The following is a 24,697-nucleotide window of genomic DNA, read 5'->3' as shown; positions in this document are numbered from 1 at the left end:
GCGAAGGAAGGTATAGACAGGAGAGAAGCTTAAACTTGGAAGAGGAGGCGTGAAGAATAGATCGAGGTACAGATGATGTGGACGCGTGAAGAATAGATTGAGGAGGAGATAATGGGGACGCGTGAAGAATAGATGGAGGAGGAGGTGAAGAAGTCTGTCTGGGGAGACTACTGCCTGTGGCGGAGTTACCAGAGATAACAGGTTCACTCATTATTATGAACGTGGCGCCGCTGTGACGATGTGGGGACGCTGCTTACCGAGGCCGAGTGGGAGACGTCATGGAGAGATGAGAAAGAAGAGAACAGGAGGAGAAGAAAGAAGAAGAGAGTACAGGAGAAATATAAATGAAGGGAAAAGAGTGGGAAGAGTAAAAGAATATGACATGTGATGGAGGAAGACTACTCAGTACACAAGGACTGTACTGTACTCATTAGTTCGTGTCATGATGGCAGAGGGAAACGTCTTGTGAACTCTTTTCTCCCTCCCTCTTCCATCACCTCCCTCCATCAACCTCTCCCACCCACCCCCCTCAACTCAACCTCCCCCTAAACTCACCATCCTCCATCCATCTCAACCCTCAACTCACCCTTCTTCATCCACCCCACCCCTCAACTCACCCTTCTTCATCCACCCCACCCCTCAACTCACCCTTCTTCATCCACCCCACCCCTCAACTCACCCTTCTTCATCCACCCCACCCCTCAACTCACCCTTCTTCATCCACCCCACCCCTCAACTCACCATCCTCCATCCATCTCAACCCTCAACTCACCCTTCTTCATCCACCCCACCCCTCAACTCACCCTTCTTCATCCACACCACCCCTCAACTCACCCTTCTTCATCCACCCCACCCCTCAACTCTCCCCACCCCCCCTGCACAAAAGCACTACCACTCGACCAATATATAGCCTCATCTTTTAACTTACTCCTCGAACATTTCTGAACCAATGCCTCTCGGCTCCCTACTTATCCTGGGGTAAATTTGGCAAGAAATTCTGTAGTCTTATAAGAAAAACCGGAACCAATGTTATTAAGAGATGTTTCACAAGAACTTGATATCTTCTTTCGGTATCTTACGTTAAATTAAAGAAAGCCTTGATTTCTTTAATTGATTTTTTTTAGTATCTTACTGTTGCCATAAATAAATAACTATCATATTTATAACCAGAATTCCTCAGATACCAAAAAAATATATAAATTGTTATATTTAATCCGTAATCGAAACTTTGGGGCAACATGCAGGTACATAGTGTTCCAGTGTTATTCAAAACTTAAAAAAAAATCTTATTTAAGACATTCTTCCTAACACTTGCTGCCAAAGACTTCAAACAACCACTCGTACCGTCTTTGTTGTACTTTAAGTCTTAAAACTTGTGTGTGAGAGTGAGAAGCAAGAGGATTACCAGACACAAGCTCAAAAGCTTTTATAATGGAGGGATGAAATGCACACTCCCGCCGCTTGGAGGTGCACCGGCCACCATACACACTCACACTAATTCATTTATTAACTCTATAAGAATATTATTTTTGAAAGAGGTACATTAGTAACATTAGTACATTTTTATAGTACTAAAACTACCTTTTATGTTTACAATTATCTCTCATATTCTTGGTTAGGTTAGAAGATTATTGAGCCTAACAGGAACCATGGGCAAATCCTAGTATATTTCTGTATAGTAAAGACGCTAAACTTCTTTTTTTCATTAGAAGTCGTGTAGAAACCTTAAACTACAGTTCAATGTTCCACTTTCTCCCTCAATAATGTTAAGTCATCACAGGGTTGCACTTACATAACTGTCATTACAAATAGTGTGTTAAATGTAACACCTGGTACAGCTACGTAGACTAAGGACTCGTTCAAATATCACATCAGGACATAAAAACTCGTAATTTTTTTTCAGTTACAAGAAATACGAGCTACATTCTTGGTCTATGCGAGGTATAAATAGGCATTAAAACGTATACACATATTCTTATATAGATGTAGGTCTAGGGTTATAACATACAGTACTCTCGATCATTGTCTTTCGATCTACTAAACCACAAGCCTATAGCCCAGTTACTGAGGGTGTGACGTGACTTATTATTCTATAATAAGTGATGCATTACAGCCATGTCTTTGGTACACAGTTCCTATGATCAGCGAGAGAGGGTATTGTCAATGAAGGAGATCACCTCATGACTGTTATCTTATGTTTCTCTCTCATTCACTTGGTTAAAGATGATCGGATCAAATATATTATATACAAGCTTTTACGAGCTGTAATGCCGCTGCCAAGTTTAAGTGAATCCGTCCAGTCCTTCGTAAGTTGTACCGTTCAAATGGAGGATAGAAGTCGTACACAGACACGAACACCAGGTCTCACGCTATCCTATATCTCACGAATGCACTCTGGGATATAATTAACACTGAGATTTCCCAACGTCTAGTCTGTGGTTTGATTTCCGCCACTATAAAACATAAATATTACATTATCAAGGAATCATCGCCTCACTGCTGATATAGCCAGACTGGACACATAATGAACTACAAAAGCTATCGCCTAGCTTTCCTCTTACTTTGAAACGAGGCATCATGTAATAACCATTGGTGAATATATCGTGTGTGGTATGCTGAAGAACCATAAACATATGTACATACAGCGACCACTATAGTAAACTTCATAAACAAAGGCTGGCAAGTCACAACACCACAACACATGAACGAGTCTTTCATGGTTGTTGTGTTGGCCAGGTGGAGGATGGCTGCTGGGTAAAACTAGTGATAATGACTTAGGCTCAAGGCAACGATTTTACCATCAAAGGTTCCTGTAGCGTGAATTAAATTAATAACTGATCTCGCAACTCACAGACTTAATGGACTTTGTTAAGTAAAGCATCACACACACACACACACACACACACACACACACACACACACACACACATACACACACACACACACACACACACACACACACACACACACACACACACACACACACACACACACACACACACACACACCAGCAAATCTGGGTATTCTTGTCCTTATGCATATCGGCAACAGGCAATTCACTTATAAAAACGTAAAAAAATTATCGACTAATAAGCCAAATAATAAATATTCTGATATTATAGTCAATTATACCACTAATAGGTTTAAGTTGTTCTTAATTTACACATAAAAACTGTCAATATCACAGCTCGCCTAAGTGCATCTTAGGGTGATTGACACAACGTAATTTTAACAGTAAAATATGTAATAGTGTTTTATATTTACATAATGTACATATTCAATTTCTCTCCTAAATAACTTACGGGATGTCTCGAAAAACTAGTACAGTAAAATGCGAAATCAGCAACAGTATACGTTAACAAATATTTAGAATTACCAAAAAGACACAAAACTTCAAAACTAGAAATTAAAATGTATATTAGGAAACTCTTTCATGAGCCAAACTTCATTATTTTGCTTTACGATTTCTTTTTTTTTAATTTGAAAAGAAAATAATATAATTATTGAGGGCGGCGCGGGGAGTCTGCTCAGCTCCAGGTGTCGTGACGAGGTAATGTTTCCTCAACAAAATTTAGTTAAATCGAAAAGTGGCGAGAGTCAAACTATATATGCAGTACATCGTCATACAGCTGTAGAAATTATTATACTTAACCAAAAGAAACACAAACATGACAACTACACAACGCTGCACACACACGCGCGGCCAAAAACAAGTTTCCAGCTTCCCTCGGTGGTAATAACCATACAAGGCAAGATAATATGACGTGAAAGTTTGTTAGAATGTTACCGGCGGTGACAGCTACTGTGACAGCGTGTAATGATGAACACTGCTGCCGGTGGTGCTGATTTACCATACTGGTGGAGGACAACACCCTCCCTCACCCTCCAGTTGTATACTGGTGGAGGAGGAGCAACACCCTCCCTCACCCTCCAGTTACTACACTAGAGGAACACTCTCCCTCACCCTTAACTCTCAGATAGAGAAAGAGCCTCACTCTGGGAGACAAATTAGAGAAGATCCTTCTATGTTATTGTATTTCAACCTATTATCCCCAACCATATACTTCATAGACTGTATATAGCGAGTATCGTGCTATAAGCCTCGTGTCCTGGATATAGTACAGTGAGCGTCACACAGTGGATTGTGACCATCCACTATACAATAACGACTACAGCGTTAAGGGGATGGCAGAGTCCCCAAGAGCTTTTAGTATTCCCACTATAATACAAAGTCTGAGGAACTTCTCAGTTCTTGTCAATGATCCCGACACTTCATTATTATCAAACTATTGTGTGTGTGTGTGTGTGTGTGTGTGTGTGTGTGTGTGTGTGTGTGTGCTGACGCCACTGAGTATGAAGCATCAGGGTGTTGTGGAGAGGGAGGAGGAGGCGGGACTCTGGTAATGTAATACACGTCGGCGTTTGACCACACCAATATTTGTTTTCCTCCCACCAACTCTTTCTTTCCCTCTCACACCTCTCTCTCGGTACTTCCTAGACTCTCTCTCTATTTCCTTATTTCTTCTTACTTGACGCTCTTGGCCCTCCCCACTCGGCTCCCTTGTGGTGTGTGGCCTTCCATGGTCCACAGTGAACCCCGGGCCAGACAGTCCACCTGTCAAGGAAGGATTAACACTGACGGCCACTTGATTAACCCTATTCGAGAATGCCAGTTGGCGGCGGTGCGGTGCCTCACTCCACAGTAACAGTTACTGGTATTATTCAGCCACACACGGCATCACCACCACCACCAAGAACATGCCAGTTGGCGTTTTTATATTTTGTTTTGTTGTTAAAATTAACTCCACAATACAAAAGTGTGACATAATAGTGTATTGTCAGTACATATGAATATATTAGTAAATGTAGAGCAATTCTCAAGAACTGTCCAGCACGCAGAACCCAACTCACCCTAGTATGCCTAGTGAAGACATATGAAGCACTGTAAATACCGAGAAGCGTATGTAAAGTATTGTTATGTAGTGTTCAAGCCATCTCCCCCTCGTTTTACAGTAGTCTTACACCTTTTTCCTTTGCCGTTTCTTCTCAGTCTTGAGCTTTTTGTTTCCCTTGATCCACCGACACGTGGGAGTGGAAGAAAGAAAACTGACAGATACAGAGTAACTTAGTGGAGACTACTGTGAGGGGGTAAAGCCGCCATCTTCAAAGCACAATAACCTTTACTTCATCTCAATACACGAGTAAAAGAAAGAGGTGGCAGGTCAGAGGATGGCTTTATCTTGTCACACAAAGAGGGCGAGGACTGGGCCAGGCAGTGGACGAGGGGCATCACTCTTAATACCTGCCTCTCCACATCTCTGGGGAAATAAAGACTAAAAAACGTGGAAAGTCATCGTGTGATGTTCCCTTTACCCTCTGATAATCTCACTGGTATATATGGTGAAGGATTTGGGCTGAGAGAGAGAGAGAGAGAGAGAGAGAGAGAGAGAGAGAGAGAGAGAGAGAGAGAGAGAGAGAGAGAGAGAGAGAGACACCATCACGCAGGTGGCACTACTTTCCGCCTCTAGTCTTATATCTAAGACTCACCATCTAGGGAGGCGGGCGTATGTGAAAGGCCTCAAGTGCTCAGGTGATGGACAACTCAACTACGCTTTACCTTTTCACTATAGTTACAGAACTTTGATGAACAATCCAAGTGTGCTAATGTTCTTGATGCCTCTCAGCCAACGTATCAACACTATGGGCTTCGCCTCACTTGCCAAGAACAAAGAATAACTCTCACGGTAAACCTGTGCTCATCTCCGGCACCTGGCCACACCGCTTAACCGCGGGAGGACAGAGGTCATACCTATCAAGGTGAATATATCTTGTAGGCGTTTGCTAAATGGTGATATTCATGAGTGGATGATGAATTCAAGTCAATATCGTGAGGAACAAAATCTTTCTTGCAAATAATATTTGGAACAGTTTCCAATTAACGGTGGGCGACTCACCTTAGCTTCAGAGGAAGAAGTAATCTTTAAAGTGTAACTATATTTATATTGTGTAGGTGTTGATTTAATTGTTGCGCGCGCGCGTGTGTGTGTGTGTGTGTGTGGAACAATAATGCTCTTCTGGGTTAAATAAACAGTGATGGGTCTGAAAAGTGAAGTTCTCAGTGGACTGACACATAACATATTCATCGGTAAATCCAATATTCAGGATGATAAAAAGCGTCCGTTTGTGTTGTAAATTATTCTTTCCGACGACAGACTTTCTACCGCTCTCTAATAATAGTTCAACTGATGAAATTTTCTCCCTTAATGGTGAGCTCGTGAAGTATTCTCCACATAGTTGCACTCAAACTCTCTATTCTACGCTCACACACATACCCTTTCAATTCCTCGGCGGGAGATTTGTACAGGTGTGTGTGTGGGTTGGGGCGTCCACCAATGGAAGCATATTTTTGCCTGCGTCAGTCAGTTCCAATGATACCAATATTGAGTGACGGACTGAGTGACTGTTTCTCACTTTGCTGAGATAAGATTTTGATCATTCCGGGAAATTGTAAATTATGACTAACCCTTCCTCACTACTGTTGATAATATAGTAACCCTCACGGAACTGTTGGCCGCCACAACCGCCACATATCGAGGGCCAATATTTTGAATAACATATATCAAGAGGACGTGGATTTATTCATACAATTTTGAGTTTCAATAGTCAGAGAATTCCAGATGTAGCTTTATGGGATCCTCCTTCAATAATAATCGGCTTATAGAGAGGGTCATAATGGCGCAGCGTTCACCAAACTAATTTTTCCGTGATACGGCTTGTCAAATATTGGTGCTCGGGCCACAAGAGACCTCCTCCATAATACGGACTATAAACTTACCAATAAAACTATTTCTAAGAACATGTTGGCAGGTGTGGGGAAACAAACGGCCTGGAAGAATATCATAAAAACAGGATATGTCTCAACATCTTTATGGCGTGGTATTATCCTCAGACGTGAGAAGAACTTACTATAGGGGGTTTCCTAACTGATAAGTGATGACTAAAAAAAACAAAAACAAAAAAAACATGGTATTAAACGGGAAGGGGAAATGGGGAGACGAGGAGGGAAGGAAGCCATTGCCTTAATATCATGAAGCAAAACAAATCAAGAGGCATAAAAACAGCACCGTAGACGTTGGCGAGTTAGACACATCTCCGGCGAGTCCTCCATCCCCGCCCTTGGTAGTTCCTCAAATTCGTAGCCAATAAGTTAGAGGACCGTCCCGTGGGCCATCAATCAGTGACCATCATATCATAACACATTCAAATTCTGTTTTTATGTCCTAGCTGACTTGATTTCTGGAGGCTGTGGCGTACACGTCAGGTATCTGGTGAAGGCGCTGCCACGTTAGTATCTACTTATGAAAGATGAGTTGTCTGTTTTGGGCGCACCTCACCAGCAAGAGTCAGGGCAGCGTCTTGTGTTATTAATAGGGGCACGACAACGACCATCACAATACGTCCGGCTATCTCACGCCCAGTGCTTTATATGGAGCAGTTACAAATGAAAGGAACCTGTCAGAGTGAAATGTGTGTGTTTATCAAATTATCACACACACACACACACACAACACACACACACACACACACACACACACACACACACACAGACAAAACTCTAATTCGCAATACACACACACACACACATTATATTAATTTTCTTCCCTCGTGTTCCTCCGCCTCCCAGTAACACCACCGTGAATCACAATGATCACCTGAATTACACAAAAATCTCTTATTTTCATGAAATTCGCCGTGGCACGTAACGCGGCCTTCTTGAACAATGTTGCCTGAAATATACGGTATAAATTATGACTCTACAAACTGATTTATATAACAAGCATCCTTCCTCCTCTTCCTCCCTCTCCATACATCTCCATCTCTCGTGTCGTATCTAATGAAGTAGTTATTTTCTATTCTAAATCGTATCAATATTTTTTTTTTAAATTTAATTGGAGAAATAATTTTACACAGGATTTTTTACCAATATTTTTTGATGCTATGTAATTTATTTTATTTATTTATACATTACAATAATTACATCATATTGAACTAACAAGTCTTTGTTAGTTAGGATAAAACTACGGCAGCTGAAGACTGGTAGTTAGGGTGGTGATTCAACAGGGATGTATGATGACTGATAGTTCAGGGTGATTCAACAGGGGTGGATAATGATTGATATACTGAGAAGTTTCCAAGGATCGGTGATTGGCGACTTAAAGACTTAGTTAATGTCTTCCTGTTCCTCGTAATTCGATTTGTTTTTTATTGTTTGTCTGTTTTTATATACCTATACATTTATTTATTTATTTATTTATTTATTCATTTATTTATTTATTTATTTATTTATTTATTTATCATTTTACAAGGAACTATATAAAAAAATCCGTCTTACAAACCAAAGATAATTTAATACTTTGCCAAAATTTCCTTCGAGATTATACCCATCATCAAGTGGTTGGGTCTACGAACGCCTTCAGGAGCCAGAGTAGTACGTAACGCTGCGGCTCATGGCTCAGGAACTGCTCTGCCACAACTGCTTCTTCTGGGATTAACTTTTAGATTTATGTGGAGGTGGCCCGGGGTAATCCCTCAGTCAGCTGTGGCACGGGAACCATCACCACTCTTTTGTTACTTACTCTTCACCACCCACCAAGAATTACACCAGATGAGAAGGAATGTGTGGGTGAGGAGGCGGGTCACTGGGAACTGGAGAGTATTCTTAGTGGATTAACTGTGGATGTGGATATTTTCTCCTAGATATTTATTACATTTTTAAGTTTATTAATGTGATTTACTGCAATCCATTATGTGCTATCAAAGTGAACATTGATTTACGAACGGTTCATTAGAGGTAAATTTATAAGTGACTCTAAAATCAGATTGTAAGGTGAGGGAGAGGATGAGTGGGGTTAAAGGAGGTGGCGAGCTGTTGATTTACTCCACAATAAATCGGAACTACTGTCCAGAGCATGAGGCCTGTACTTAGATTATGGTGTGGTGACCTCTCTCTCTCTCTCTCTCTCTCTCTCTCTCTCTCTCTCTCTCTCTCTCTCTCACATCACAACCTAAGCACAATATTATATCGCCCTTTTTATTTCTGACTTCAAAGCCAATGGTCAACAAGCCTTCAGAGAGTGACTTGAACACGTTGGTCGGTGGCTGTACTGCACGGGGAGTAGAGTTATATAACCCATGCTTCTTCCTCCCTCCTCTGAGTACACCAGTAAAACATCACACTACAATTTGCTACTATATAAACATGCTCACACTAAACCACATAATTTACGATACTTTTAACTGAAAAAAAAAATCTGGTTGTCTAATACGGGATTAACACATAATTTCCTTACCCAAACGGGACTTAATATACAACAAATATGCTGAATATACTAAAAGGATATGCTATATTAATCTTAAAATATAACACCAGAGTAAAGATTCAGAGGTAAGATCAGTGATGATAATTAGGACGATACACGAGTCTTACAAGTACAACAATATGACGAGATCCTAACCATTAAACCTTTCTTCATTACCTAAGAAATAATAAGAAAGTAAAAATATTCGTTGCAGAGTTACATTCGGGAACGAAAATAAAATATGCATATTAGGTTATTTCTCGTTAACCTCCCGAGAGTAACAAGTCGAAAGAAAAAAATAATATACATAAACAATACAGAAATAATTGGCTTTAAAGTGTGTGAGTGTGTGTGTGTGTGTGCGTGTGTGTGTGTGTGTGTGTGTGTGTGTGTGTGTGTGTGTGTGTGTGTGTGTGTGTGTATAGGGGTGGGGGGGACCATACGTACAGTACAGCCCCCCACCATCAAGACGCCGGTGGTAATGATAGAGGAGTGTGTATCTGGTTTCTCTTCGACGCCATAACTACCACCTGTGTGTTGCTCCGCCTCTCATCTTGACGACAATACCCTGATGACGTCCCCCAGGGTATAGGGAGGTTGTTATTTACGTATTCCATAACACACATTTACAGAAGTATTACGTTTCTGTGTCATTATATTGAATTAAGACGTAGATTATGTTACAGTGTTGGGAGGAACGTGTGATGAGTGATAGTGAAGGAGGTGGAGGACTTGTCGCCACACCCTCACTACAAGCTATCACATTGACCACATCCTCATTATAAGCTATCACATTGACCACATCCTCATTATAAGCTATCACACTGACCACACCCTTACTACAAGCTATCACATTGACCACACCCTCATTATAAGCTATCACATTGACCACACCCTTACTACAAGCTATCACATTGATCACACCCTCATTATAAGCTATCACATTGACCACACCCTCATTACAAGCTATCACATTGACCACACCCTTACTACAAGCTATTGCACTGACCACACCTCACTTACACCACCACCAATCCACACCACACACACCACACCACCACCCACCACCACCACCACCACCCACCGCAGCGCTGACACACACACACACACACACACACTCAAACTTCAAGCGTTCTTACTCAGCCTCACCACACACCTCAGCGTGACAGCCGACCCTTCAGAGGTGACAGCAATACAACACAGCAAAGAGCCGCCTCCCACCATCACCTCCTCCGCCGCTGACGGGCCAGAGAGGAAGTGGAACTCGGATTTGCTTTTCATCATAAGAAGAGAGGCTGTGAAGGCTCGCCAATGGTGTGGCTGTGGTGGCTGTTAGGGGTGTGGCTGTGGTGGCTATCAGGGATGTGGCTCTGGTGGCTATCAGGGATGTGGCTCTGGTGATAGTATCGTACAGTGTGGGTAGTCTGATAGTGATGAACAAGAGCGCAGTGCTGAGGGTAACTGTATGGGTGTGTTAACAGGGAGAAGGAACGTATTATATGAGTGTGTTAATTAACGGGATATAAAGTCTGACAGAGAGCGACAGGTTTTTAGGATTTCATATACTGGTATTTCCTGTGTTGTAATGTTTGTGTTTATGGCACAGACTAGTCTTACACACTGTACGTGACCACTCAACTGCAGGTAGATTCCCTTAAGAAAAATTTAATCTTTCATACAAGAATGTGAGATAAAATTCCTGACAGAGGTTCACGAGGGTGAGGCTGGGAGTCAAAAGCAATATCCATAACTCATCTCTTCATCTTCACTCGACCGTAAGAAACACTGATTTATCACAGAAACATTATAAAGACGTCCTTGGAATAATGCCAAGAGGGGATCTGGATTTAACCTTTGTAAATATGAACAATAATACTCGGTCACACAGGTTCACTTATCTATCACTGCAGTATCGGTCTCCTCTCTATTACATTATAAACAGGAATAAAAACAACACGCCTGAGCCACAACAACACTAATCTCGTGAAGTGAACTGAGTAGAACTGGAAATGAATTCGAACTGCTTCAGAAACACCGACTCTCTACCCAGGTGTGTCCCTCCGTAAGCCGCGCAACATTACCTGGTGAAGTATGTGGCTGCAACAAGATTTCCCCAATAGGAACTCCACCACAATGACGGGAAGACAGATGACAGGTAAACAAAGGCTGGGAACTGGACTATATTATGACCACAAAAAAACTTACTCACGAGGCATCATTGTCGGGTTTATTCTGTCTGTCTGTGTTTTGTGAAGGAATGTGTGTCTGGTGAAGGTCTGTGTCTGGTGAAGGAATGTGTCTGGTGATGAGCAAGTAGCTGTTCAAGAGGTGAGGAGTAGGTCAGCGTGTATAGCCTGGGTTAACGGTAGTCAGTTTACACATCTGCTGGACAACGTAGGAGACGGATATGAAGTATTGAACGCTGGACTAGGCGAGAAAATCAAAAGCGTTCAATTTGGGCCTAAAACACACACACACACACACACACACACACACACACACGAGACATTCCTTAAATAAGCACACAAAACAGGACACAATTTGGTATCAACTGTGTGTCATTCTGAAGGTCCAGTCTTTGTTTTTCTTTTGTCGTGCCTTTTAGCTCAGCCACTTGCAAACTTCGTATAAATGAATGACACAGACCGCGGATACAATGTGTAGCTGTTTATTCGTCCAGTTTCCAGTTTACTTAAAAATCAACCCTGATGTTGACTGAAGAACCACGTCACTAAACAAAACTCGAAATTGCCAATGATTCTCAGAAGAGTTTAAAATTACAAGCAAGGGCTGAGAGAGATCATAGCGATAATAAAATGCTGACTGTCCATGTAGGGTTTTTTATGGATGTTGATGCAAATGGGCCGGTGTTTAGGTCAGGAAATGAACAAGGGGTATAGAGGCGGCATGAATGAATTAACTTCCCACCCTATACACGTTCTCATACATAATTATACAGTTGGTTGGGTGAAAACTTTGCTTTGTCTGTATATACACCAATGAGGATAAACTTTTCTTCATGTTATAATAAGGTCTTGTTTTTATTACAAGACTCGTTTACTGTGTTCATATTTAATTAGACTCTTCTCATGTATTAAAAGACGAGTTTACTGTACCAATGTTTTTTTTATATATATTACAAGACTCGCGAACTGTATTCTCATGTATATTCTTGACATTTTTTAGGCAGTAAATCTATGTAATCGTCAGTGTTCTCAGTTTGGCTTCTCCCCCTCTCTGTTACTGATGAAAGATAAACAAGAGAGCACCAGAGACTGTGGGTCACCCTATGTATAACTAAACCCATACGCTGGTTCCCTTCTTCCATGCTCAACTCTTCCCAATTGTGGTTGTTAGAGTCTCGTGAGTTCGTGAGTTAAATTATCCTTGTATATGGAGATGTAAGAACGCATCGAATTACCGGATTTTAAGCTATAATGTAATGCAACAACGTCCTCAATGGTGTTAAAATTACGCCTTAAATTTTAACGTTGCAGAACCTTCGTGTTTACAGACCCTGACCGACTCTCTCACGTCCAGCATTTCATCAGTGCGGTTGTTTAATCCCGAATCCACCCTGTAATAATATATATTACTCCTATATTCTCATATGTACGCGTGCATTTATTTACACACAAACAAACATAGCCGCAAACCAAACACACACACACACACACACACACACACACACACACACACACACACACACATAAATAAATAATAATGGTTGCCCCTTGTGTCCAAGGTTGGCCGGCCCAAGGGCCACCTAAGCGTGAATTTGTTTAAGTGTAGAAGCTGCCGCCAACACAACAACCACACCCTAACTTAACGAGCTGTATGACCCAATGCCAAAGTATAATCCGAGAAGACCAGACAACTCGCCAACTGCACTGGCTAACCATTACCCCGGAACACGATCCGCAAATCGATTAACATCCAGGTTCCCAATTTACTGCTGGGTAGACAAACAAACAATTAAACATACACACATAAATAAACACACATACACACAAACAGACAGACATACAAACAGACAGACAGACAGACAGACTGACACACACACACACAAAACTCCATAAGAGAAAAGACTCCACCATAACCTGGTTCTCGAGTTGACGATGGACCAAACTAGGCGTGTGGCTTCCCTCCACTGTCTGGTGGTAGGGGGTAGGAGAGAGAGGAAAGGAAGTAGAAGCGGAGCAGGAGAGGAGGGGAGGGGAGGAGTGGGAAAGGGGAGTGAAGGAAAGAAGAGGAAAGGGGAGAAATGGAGCAGGAGAGAAGTGGAGTGAAATGGAGGGTGAAGGAAAGGGGGAGAAGGAGAGGGGAAAATGAAGAGAGAAGAGCGGAGGGAGAGAAGGTGTGGGAGTAGGCAGTAGAGGAGAGGAGATATATGAAAGTAGAGGAAGATGGGGGAGGGTAATGGAGTGTAGAGGGATGGTAAAAAGAGGGGAAAAGGGAAGCAGATGGAGGAAAGAGAGGGAGGAGGAGGAGGAGGAAATAGTGGGATGTGACTTTATGGAGTGGGGAGGAAGTAGGGAAGAAGAAGGATAAGAGGAACTAGGAGATTGGAAGGAAGAGAGGGAGACTAGAGGAGGGTAACGGAAGGGGGGAGAAAAGGAAACAGAAGGTCAATGGAAGGAAGGAAGAAGGAGGGAGGAGGGAGGGAGGAGGGAGGGAGAGAGACGGACCAGGGAATTGTGTTTCTTGTTGATGGTCTAAGGGCTCTCGCTATTTACGAGTGAGAGTGAGAGGGGGGGCAAGGAAAAGAGTGAGAGGGATGAGGGAGTGGACAGAGTGGGAGGAATAAGGGAGTGGAAGAGTGAGAGATGGAGAAACAACAGAAGAGGAAGAGTGCGAAGAATGAGAATAATGAAGAGGGGATAAGGAGTGGACAGAGTGAGGGGAATGAGGAGAAGGAACAGAGTGAGAGGGATGAGAGGAGAAGGAACAGAGTGAGAGGGATGAGAGGAGAAGGAACAGAGTGAGAGGGATGAGGGAGAGTGGAGGGAGATATAATAAATACATAGGAGTGGTCGAGTGCAGTGCCGGAATCTGCTTCTCATATACCGAAAACGGATTAATCTGCTGTCTCCAACCCAAGATTTGTATAGGATTTTTTTACAAGATGAAGAGTGTGTGTGTGTGTGTGTGTGTGTGTGTGTGTGTGTGTGTGTGTGTGTGTGTGTGTGTGTGTGTGTGTGTGTGTGTGTGTGTGTGTGTGTAATGAGAAGAACATAGATAGAACATGCAAATATTCATCATAATAATTTTTTGTGTAAAATAAATTGGTGTCCCCAACGGAATATACATGGTGTTTTTGTTTGGACAGATGACGAGGACTGGGTTGGTCGTAGTGGTGGCGCTGGTAGTACTGGCGGCCGCGCTCACCCAAGCTCGCTACCTCCCCACCAGGGCAGACGACACCCGCCTTGACGAAATCAGAGAACTGCTCAGAGAGGTAAGTCACACACACACACACACACACACACACACACACACACACACACACACACACACACTGACTAGTTCCTACAGTAGAGATAGTGTCACGTCACATGCAACACCCACCACCTCAAGTCATTGTTAAATTCCTATAAGTTAACCACAACATTAACCTTATGACTGGTAACTATATTCTGTCTTTAGTAAATTTATCTTAATTTTTGACTCGGGTGCTTCTTTACCACACATATAATTACGACACATTTCGCTAGGAAGTGGTTTGTTACCATTAACCCCTTGATGAGAAGGATTTAACCAATAAGAGAATTCAACCCATTCAGTAAGAACCTGATGACTTGACCTCTTGAATACGATGGCTTAACCTCTTGAGTACTATGGCCTCATCCCCTGAACATCAAGTCTTAACCCTTCCCTGCAGTGCGATAACATTGTACTCAACTGGTTATAACAAATTACCTTTCCGTTGTGATAAATTCCCATCCTTGTTCTCTCTCACTTTATCCACATTTCCCATTCCCACTTATCATTGTTTTATTTATCTCCAGTTTTCAGTTCTGTGATGTCTTTTAACAGTGCCAGGTTCCTCCCTCTACTCATAAGGGAAGAAGGAAAAGACAGAATGGTGTTGGAGAGCCTCTGTAAGCTAATTCTAATCCCCCGTTTTAGGTCTATGGCTTTACTATAATTCCCCCTAAGTTAGGTATTAATGATATCAACACACACACACACTCGAGCTTCCCTTCTACGAGCCCTTGACATTGGAGGAGAAAAAATAAATAGTGAAGATTCAGCTTACGTGAGGGTGGAGAGGGTAAGGTTCATGTGAGTTGAGTTTTCGCATTGTTTGTGTCGGACGTCGCCACCACACTACACGTCTGCACTCTTCAGTCGCCTCCTGCTGCATTCCTGTCTGCGTGCCCTTATTGTGCTCACCCACCACACCTCCAGCAGGCTTCTCTCCCGTCTTTACATTGGCTGGACACCCTGGAGGAGACAAAACACCATATATTAAGAGAACCCAGGACCTAGTGTTAATTTGGTACCAGCGCTCTCTTACGTATTTCATCCTGGAGAGTTGAAAGTAAACAAGAAGATTACCTAATTACTTATTGTCTCAACTACGGGTGATAGGAGTGATACCTTAACGTGTAACCGTTCTGAAACTATTTTAGAGATTCAATTAAAAAAAAATCAACTGCGTTACTATGTTCGAAGCTTCATTCTAAAATTAATTAATCCTGAATACTTGGATAAAGAATCGATAGCAAATATACTTTACCAGATGCGATCGACCTCCATCAGATCTTGACTCAGACACTTAATATTTTTTTCCTATACTGTACTGGGTATAAGACACCTGTTGATTTCTAGTCCACTTTCAATATCATTTTAACCGTTACCTTTTGTCGTAGCTGAACTTATTCGGCTCGATGCATCTTCTTATTACAAGTTAAGGGGAAAAATAAATCTTTCAGTTTCAGCCACAGAGAAGGTAGGCCATGGTGTGGAGAGGATCAAACTGGATTGGTTGACTCCTCCATTGGGCGATGTTACTTCTGTTACCGGTACCATATTTCAGTAGTATTAAAAAAAAATACATTAAAACAGAATCAAATAAACGTTTAACAGTGTCTCTAGGAACGTAATTGAGAACACCTCTGAGAATTATATATGGTTTCAGATAGTCACTGCTTGTGTTAATGGTGTGTGGAACCATTAGCGTAGAAGCCTTAAATATAATGAAATGTTCCGCGTAATTTAAATTATTTTTCACAACTGATGTATTTTCTTATTTAAACTGACAAATAAAAAAATCGACACAGAACATGATCCAGAAATTATGTCCATCATGTGTGGTGTCCGGGACTTGGCCTACACCCCTGACATGCCCGCAGCCTCGTGAGATTGTCCACTTTTACAATACACGGCGCTAACTTTTAAAAATTGTACCGGCTGATTGTTTGGCATTTAGGATAAACTTTTACACTCGGTTATCAAAATGTGCAGTATTGTCTTGGTATATACGAGAATGTGTCTCTATTTCTGGACTGAATACAAGTCAGATCCAGTAACAGTTTGTTATCATAAGAACAGCTGACGGTAACTGTGTCCACCTCAGTTTCCTTAAGAGTTTTAAAATAAGATATAAAAATATCCCTCTGGAGAAATTATTAAAATTCTAATTGATAAACAAATGGAGGACTAAGACAAAAGAGAAGATCAAAATTTAAATCAAAGGATGAGAGACGCGGCGCCCCTCGTTGTGTAAGCTGGCTCTCACACACCCGCTCACCCATTAAGCCAACCTGAGTCCCCCCAAAGCCCTTAACAGGCAGATCGTGGCTCTGTGGCCCCTCATCTACCAATTTCTTCACGCCAGTCTATTATAATGTCACGCAATTAATTTGGCGTGAGACAAAATAAGAGCGAAACTAACCTTCCAATTTTCAATAACTATCGCCAACATAATATACTGTAGTATATAGTCGACACTGGGGCATCATTAAACTGTACTATTGACTATTTTCCTGACAAATGAATCAGTTAAGAACATTTAAATAAACTCCCGAGGTGGACAGTGAACAGTTGTCCCAGTTATTGAATCTAACAATAAGGTGAGATACCGAGGTGTGGCGCCAGAGTGGAGTGTGTACGAGTGTGGCCACAGTGATCCACCTCCGTGCCCCGGCAACTCTCTACCTCCCAGCCATTACCACACTGTGTCTCACCTAACTTCTGCCTTTTAAACAGTTCCTTCATATTGTGTCTTCCAAGAGATTATTGCGAAGTATTATAACATTACTGTAAGAGTACTACAGCTTCAGCCTGAATATGATCAGCTGCATTAGATAGAGATGAAACTCTAATGACGGTGTTCTATGGACCGACCCTCTCGTAGCTAGCTTATTTTACTCTCACTAGTGTCTGTTAAAATATAACCATGAGTGTTGTCTCAGTACTGGTGTCGCCACTTGAAACTAAATGAGACCAACTCTTGAGAAGCCTGAGTCTAGCAGACCCCGGGAATCAGCTTAACCCTAACTAGTTTTTACCACATATCATTTATTCATATATCTACTTATTCACTTATCTTTAACGAAAAATATTCAATACATAACCCTTTATATTTCACTAGTGTATAAATGGCAACAAGACAGAAAAAACAATCGTACTGATATCAAGGAATTCACAGGAGAAAACAGGTGACACTAACGAACTCACCACTCAACATGCAGCTAACATAACCGAATCCCACGAGTGTCATGAAAGTCATATACTGTACCACACTTCATCTGATCACCCGCCAGCAATATACACACATCACCATAACTTGTCCTCTTGTTTTTAGTGAGGCAAACGGTGAGGAAGTGAACAGCAGTCGACACACCTATACTGAGTCAGGGGCAATATGCATGTGTATCTATTTAATGCCATGTTTTGTACCAAATAGTGGAATAAATAATAATAATAATAATAATAATAATAATAATAATAATAATAATAATAGAAAGATTAAAATAATTTATGAATGTGGAGGTTGAGTTCTAATTATCACGATGACACGACCAGATGGTGCACTATGAGGCTACATACTCATGGTTACAGTGCTATAACTTAAGCTTCTCCACACAGACTCTCTGCACACTACTGAACTGGCAAATATTTCTTAGTTTAACCACAACAATTATTAGAAAACTATCGATAGAATTTACGTTAAATATTTATAAACACTACTTACGAAAAATAAATACTACTAAATACAGTTTATCAAAATGAACAAAACTTCATTAAACATTACACCCATGTTAAGTACAAATGCCACACGTGATAGGGACAAAAATGCTTTAATGTCTGAAGTGAAGTAAAGTAATGTTTTAGGTTGTAAAGTAGTAAATTTGGGTTAAACAGCTCTTCAGGTAATAACGAAATCCTGGCGTGATCATTCAGCGGTATGAGATGATCAGAGTATGGTGTAACTAGTTGAACCAGGCCACGTCAGCCCCCCACCTCACCTTTACTGACTCGGCCGTCCACTCAAAACTGGCCTCTTTTACGAAACCACTGGAGAAGTTGTTTACTGAGCGGCGTCCACTGTGCTGGCGTGATAACACACCTAGTGAAGAAGGCGCGTAAAATTTCCAGAATGCCAGAGTGAACACGGCAATAGCGTGGCCATGTCCGGGAGGTAAACAAGAGAGGTTTTACTTTTTCATAAGAACCTTGAAGCGACGTGCACAAAGGCCTCAATAAATATTGTTTGGTACATGTATCACCCACAAGGCCTTACCATTTTCATTATTTCCACGTGTGGGTGGTGGAGCGAGGACACCTTAGCCTCGCTGTGTCTCTCTTAACTATATGTACTATATGAGGTACTGGGGAGTGTGTAGTTGGCTAACAGAACTTTAAATTTATTCTCTACTTTCACATCGTCACTGATAATATGGGGAGAGTAGTCACACACACACACACACACACACACACACACACACACACACACACACACACACACACACACACACAGATCTAATATTTCTTTAAAGTTTTGTGACAAACATCTTATAATGCAGGAGGCAACGAGACCAACAATTTTGACAGAACCTTCACGCAAAACAATTTAAAACAAATGTGAAAAATATATAACAAGTGAGCAGATAAAACCAAAAATGATATTACAGACAAAGTTATGAGAACGAACCCAAAATGGTCGGACCGAATAATAAAATGTGGCAGACCAGCGTATCATCACCTGTGTTATGTGGAGTTTGATAATACAATCTAAGTTTTGGTGTTTGATCAGCCAAGAATACAAATTAACGGTGAGGGGAGCCAAAACCTACCAGACCTTTGCCAAATGAGTAGTGGTATCCCTCTCTCTCTCTCTCTCTCTCTCTCTCTCTCTCTCTGCTGCTGCTTCTTGTGTACAGAGTATTGACTTATTTACTGAGTACGTTTTATTTCAGACTTTCGCGTGGTAAATATAAAATTCAGAAAGGGAGAAAACTCAGCTTTTATCGAGTTTAATAACAAATGAAAACTACCTGACTTTAATATATATATATATATATATATATATATATATATATATATATATATATATATATATATATATATATATATATATATATATATATCAAATTCCGCCAACCGTATTTTTTCTTCTATTTTACAACTTTTCCCCCTTCTATGAACCAAGTCCAACCAAGAGATTGTTCCACACACACACCCACACACACACACACACACACAAGTCAGGTTTCTTGATTCATGCCCCACCTTTGGTAATCTTGTACAGAGTTCATATATACAGGTACACAAACAGGATAATCCCTCTTGTTTATTCATTGATGCTGTGTGTGTGTGTGTGTGTGTGTGTGTGTGTGTGTGTTCCTGTATGGAGTTCATCTATACTCAAAGTCATCTCGTCCATACATTCCCTGACGCCCTCTCTATCTACCTGCAGATGCTGGAGCGCACAGCTGAAGGAGCCAACAGCAGGATCAGCGGCTCCGGTTACGACAAGCGGTTCATGTACAAGCGATCAGTCCCCGAAGAAGGCGCAGCCGAGATGGTGCAGCCTGCCCTCAACCTCCCACAGTAACTCTCCTCACTCGTCAACCCCGCTCACCTCTCAACGAGATACACCAATCCACAACGGCCTCATTAACAAAACCTTAAAGCTTTTATTTGTTCTCTCAGCCACCAATACCAAATGAAACTTGTGTTCATAGACAAAGAAATATGTAACTAGATAAATTGGAGTTTTTGTAACACATTAATTTATTCAGAATCACAAGTATGTGTGTAGACAACCTGGCAGGTATACCGAATTCTGTGTTCAGCTCTTTAACTTTATTACTCACTCAAATAAACGTTTCCCCTCCCGTCCTCAACAACCATTAGCTCCTCAAAATCCCAAGTCCCCCCCTGTGAAGGATGACCCCGTTGAGTCTTTACAGCGACGGTGCGCCCCGCCTTCCTCTTCCTCCTCCTCTCTGTATTTCTGCATTTCTCCTTTATCCCAAGTCTGTACATCCATTCCTGTCTGATTCTCTCACCTCCCTTTCCTCCTTAGTTCCATCCTCTCCCTCATCCTTATCTTCTATGTTTTTCTCTCACCCCGGTCAGGTACTTTACGAACGCCAAGTGGTTTCAACACCGATAAAAATACCACAAAAATAAGTCTCCTGATTCAAACATGTGTAAACTGTTTCATTATAGAGCAGACGACACGAGGAAACTGACGTCACCTGGGTTTTCACCTTTACCATGTGACCTTGCTGGAGCTACGCCTGTAAGGTCCCACGCCACTCTCACCCTACCTACTGGGCCTTGAGGAAGCTTTCACAACAAATAGAATCTGTTAATATGCACTCCTGTAACTCCCCTTCTCCTGGGACAGTGAGCGACTGCCTCATTTACTATATCTGTTTGTGTTGATATTTTAATAAATATAATGATATGTGAATATAATATTATACGTATTATATTCTGGTGTTGCTTCTTGACTGTCATCTGTGTCTCTAAGATATCTACGTCTAGAGCAGTAATAAAAATGTACTTTTTTCAACCACATAAAGTCCATGATCATATAGAGGCACTGCGGGCGACCCACTATGTTTACCTTGACCTTCACAGCTTCATTGCAGTTCCTTGATAGCGAGGTCCGCCGCCGTACGGAACCCTCACAATATCACTACTCACTACCAGAACTCCTACCCTTCTGTTCACCTGCCAAAGACCCACCTAAACGTAACTCAAAGAATGATAACAGCTGTATTTAAAAAACATCATGAGTGAAGGAGCTGCAAGGGAATTATCAGTGAATGTTAAAATAAAAGTATATGTAATGATAAGAATATATTTTTCTCCCTCCTTGGTTGTGGGGAGCGAGCATGAGCCAGGTCAGCAGGTAGGCTGGCTGGCTCTCCACGGTATCATGCAGGTAATGGGACGTTGTATTATGTACAGTCAAACATAAGCCATCCAGTGTCCTTTAAAGATGTTTCCTGTTGATGTCGTGTACACGTGTAGCAGGTGCCATACTTCACACCCTGCTTCAGGAGTTACGGTGTGACACTTCCTCTGAAGGAAGCTTCACACTATCTCCCGCGGCAGGTGTAGAAGGCTGTGTCGGCTGCTACATTCAGCTGCACGCTGCTGCTCACTCTTGTAGGCTGCACCGTACACTGTTCTCTCTCTCCCAATTAGTTATCACAATAAATTTTCTCAGGCTGGATAACACGTGTTTTCTCTTTCCTCATTACAATTAAGTAAGAATGAGTTCACGTTTAATGTGTGTGTGTGTGTGTGTGTGTGTGTGTGTGTATGTGTGTGTGTGTGTGTGTGTGTGTGTGTGTGTGTGTGTGTGTGTGTGTGTGCGCGCGCAGGTCTGAATTAACATAAAAACTGTCTTGTATGAACAAGAAAAGTTAACAAAGCGAGACATGGTCTAATTATGCGAGCAAAATAATATAAAAATACGGTACTGAAATCAAAAGCACAAATGGTTGTTCATAATTATGCTGTACTGGATGGCACTTTAAGAACAACATTACAAAATTGAAAGCGACAAAGAGAGGAATACTGGAAGAGAAGAAACGGAACAGCGGAGTGGTTTCACGAGACCTGGATGTTGAGTGAAAAGAATAAACGTAACAGAGAAAAAAGTTCATTGAGAAATATAGAAAATACGACATAAGGATTTAGCAGGTAAAATGAAAGGGAAAATACTTCACTGTAGATCTGTCTTACAGTGACCAAGTCAGTACTGGTTAATGGTGTATTATAATACTGGTCATGCAAGAACTCATATCAGCAAATCATCTCAATATTTATTTTCTTTTGTTCATCCCAATAATAAATTACTTCACGCCAGCTGTCCAGTGTGCCCACAGCGGACACCTTCAAGAGCTGGACACAAAACTCCACAAGCCAATGAGGATAGTTGACAAATTTTTGTTGACTTTATGTCATAGTGTGTTAGCATGAATTGAAAGGCGCTTGTCAATATGGTGTTTAAAGTTTATCTTCAATTAAATTTTTTGATTATAATACAGGACAGTACTTTAAAGGTACTTTCCATGTGAATATATATGTTTTCCAATCTTTTATCTAATTTTACTTTATTTTTGTTAGTGCCCCAACTATAATTAAAAAAAAAACACTTCTGGTCACCATATTGACGTATGATCACAAATTGGAAACAGAGGGACGAACTATTACAAGAAATGGCCAGGTGTTAAAACAAGAACCTACTCCTGCACTCATACCACCACCATCACCACCACGTCATCACCTCATCAATACTATCATTAAGTCATCACCATTATCATCGGCTCCACCATCACAAAGTTACATCACTACTGTTATGTGCTAACCTAGAACCTGCACACAGAAACCACAGTTATTACAGCATATTTGTACTCGTACATTATAACATCAACAACGTCACCTTCTATAGGCATTTACTCCTCAGTCAAGCAGTGTTGAGGTGTCTTAGCGTCCCCTGGCTTCTGAGGTGTGATGGAGAGAAAGAGAGTGAGAGAAAAATGAGATTGAGGCTTAGTTTAATAGTGTTATCTTGGCTGAGAGAGAGAGAGAGAGAGAGAGAGAGAGAGAGAGAGAGAGAGAGAGAGAGAGAGAGAGAGATTTACTGTCACTGGTTTAATAGTCCTCCCAAGAAGTACTTATGACTGTCAGTTCCTCAATATTTCTCACAAGTTGAAAGATTTTACTGTCAGTCCTCCTCCAAGACGTCATTTTTAACTGCCTGTTCTTCAGTACTGTCTACAAGGTTGACTGCCACGCCGTCCCCTAGCCAGAGTTAATTAGAAACGGATAAAACGAGACACCAATGGCTTATACACAGGATCTCGCTCTTAATTCGGTCAAATTGAATCAGAGTATTAGGGAGATATGTGTAAGGGGGAAGGGTGTGAAGTTGTTATCAGGTGGTGACTGTGTGTGTGTGTGTGTGTGTGTGTGTGTGTGTGTGTGTGTGTGTGTGTGTGTGTGTGTGTGTGTGTGTGTGTGTGTGTGTGTGTGTGTGTGTCCAAGATATTACACCAGAACAGAAGAAGAGTTAACGACCTGTTTTATCAAGTGTCTCTTGGCACTAGTCCAGACCTTGCGTTTCACAACTGTTGATGGAGAGTGACAGCATTAGGTCATGAGGACTGTACCACCTGAAGATTAGCCCCCAGCTTACTTCACCTTAAGAGTAAACCAACCTAATTCTAACCTAAGCGAACAATAACCTAACCTAACCTAACCTAAGCTAACAATAATATAACCATCTTAGGTAGATCAGGGTGTTTAAGCATCTAGTGAAATAAACTGGGAGGCTTATCTTCAGGTGATCTGGTGAAATCCCCTTAAGAGCTTTCGAAATTAAAGAAAAAAAATGTCGCTGTTTGTACAATGTTCCCACGAAGTTGTTTATTGTAGTAATAAATCTGTCTAATACTTCGGGGTCTGTCTAAAGGATGATCGCTAAATAACTTAATAAACACCGAAGAAACTGTCTAATGGTCCTGGCTGTGTATAATGGATGACAGCTATAACAGTGATGAAGCCTATGTGGTGCCTCTGGGTAACTATAAAGAATGATAACAACAACAACTGACAGACTCGTAGTGGTAAAGAGAAACCCACAAACGCCGAAAAAAATTATGAAAACAACTGTGTTAGAGGCAGTGCAGACAGGTGATGGGCTATACTCAAAGTCAGTCTTACCACAGCCTGTGTATAGTTTCTGCTTCGAAGTAAATCCAAACCTACGGCTGGCCAGTGAGAGGACCGAGAGTTGGAGAGTGAGAATGGAATGTGTACGCCCAATAAAAAATTATTCGGCACCCTTACGGCGTGATACA

At 41.5% G+C, this 24,697-nt stretch overlaps 1 protein-coding gene across 1 annotated transcript in view; it reads left to right on the top strand.

Moving 5' to 3' along the window:
* Window positions 1-22,065, top strand: part of LOC121878128 — a 73,979-nt gene extending 51,914 nt beyond the window's left edge. The window contains exons 2-3 of the mRNA XM_042384129.1: window positions 14,689-14,817; window positions 20,287-22,065. Coding sequence (XP_042240063.1) covers window positions 14,689-14,817; window positions 20,287-20,424 — 267 coding nt within the window. The 3' untranslated portion in view covers window positions 20,425-22,065. The remainder of the gene's footprint in view (window positions 1-14,688; window positions 14,818-20,286) is intronic.
* Window positions 22,066-24,697: the final 2,632 nt, after the last annotated feature.

Source organism: Homarus americanus, unplaced genomic scaffold (genome assembly GCF_018991925.1).
Source record: "Homarus americanus isolate GMGI-L3 unplaced genomic scaffold, GMGI_Hamer_2.0 scaffold45562, whole genome shotgun sequence".
Taxonomy (NCBI): domain Eukaryota; kingdom Metazoa; phylum Arthropoda; class Malacostraca; order Decapoda; family Nephropidae; genus Homarus; species Homarus americanus.
The sequence above is the reverse complement of the archived record's forward strand: the minus strand, read 5'-3'. Positions and strand labels throughout refer to the sequence as shown.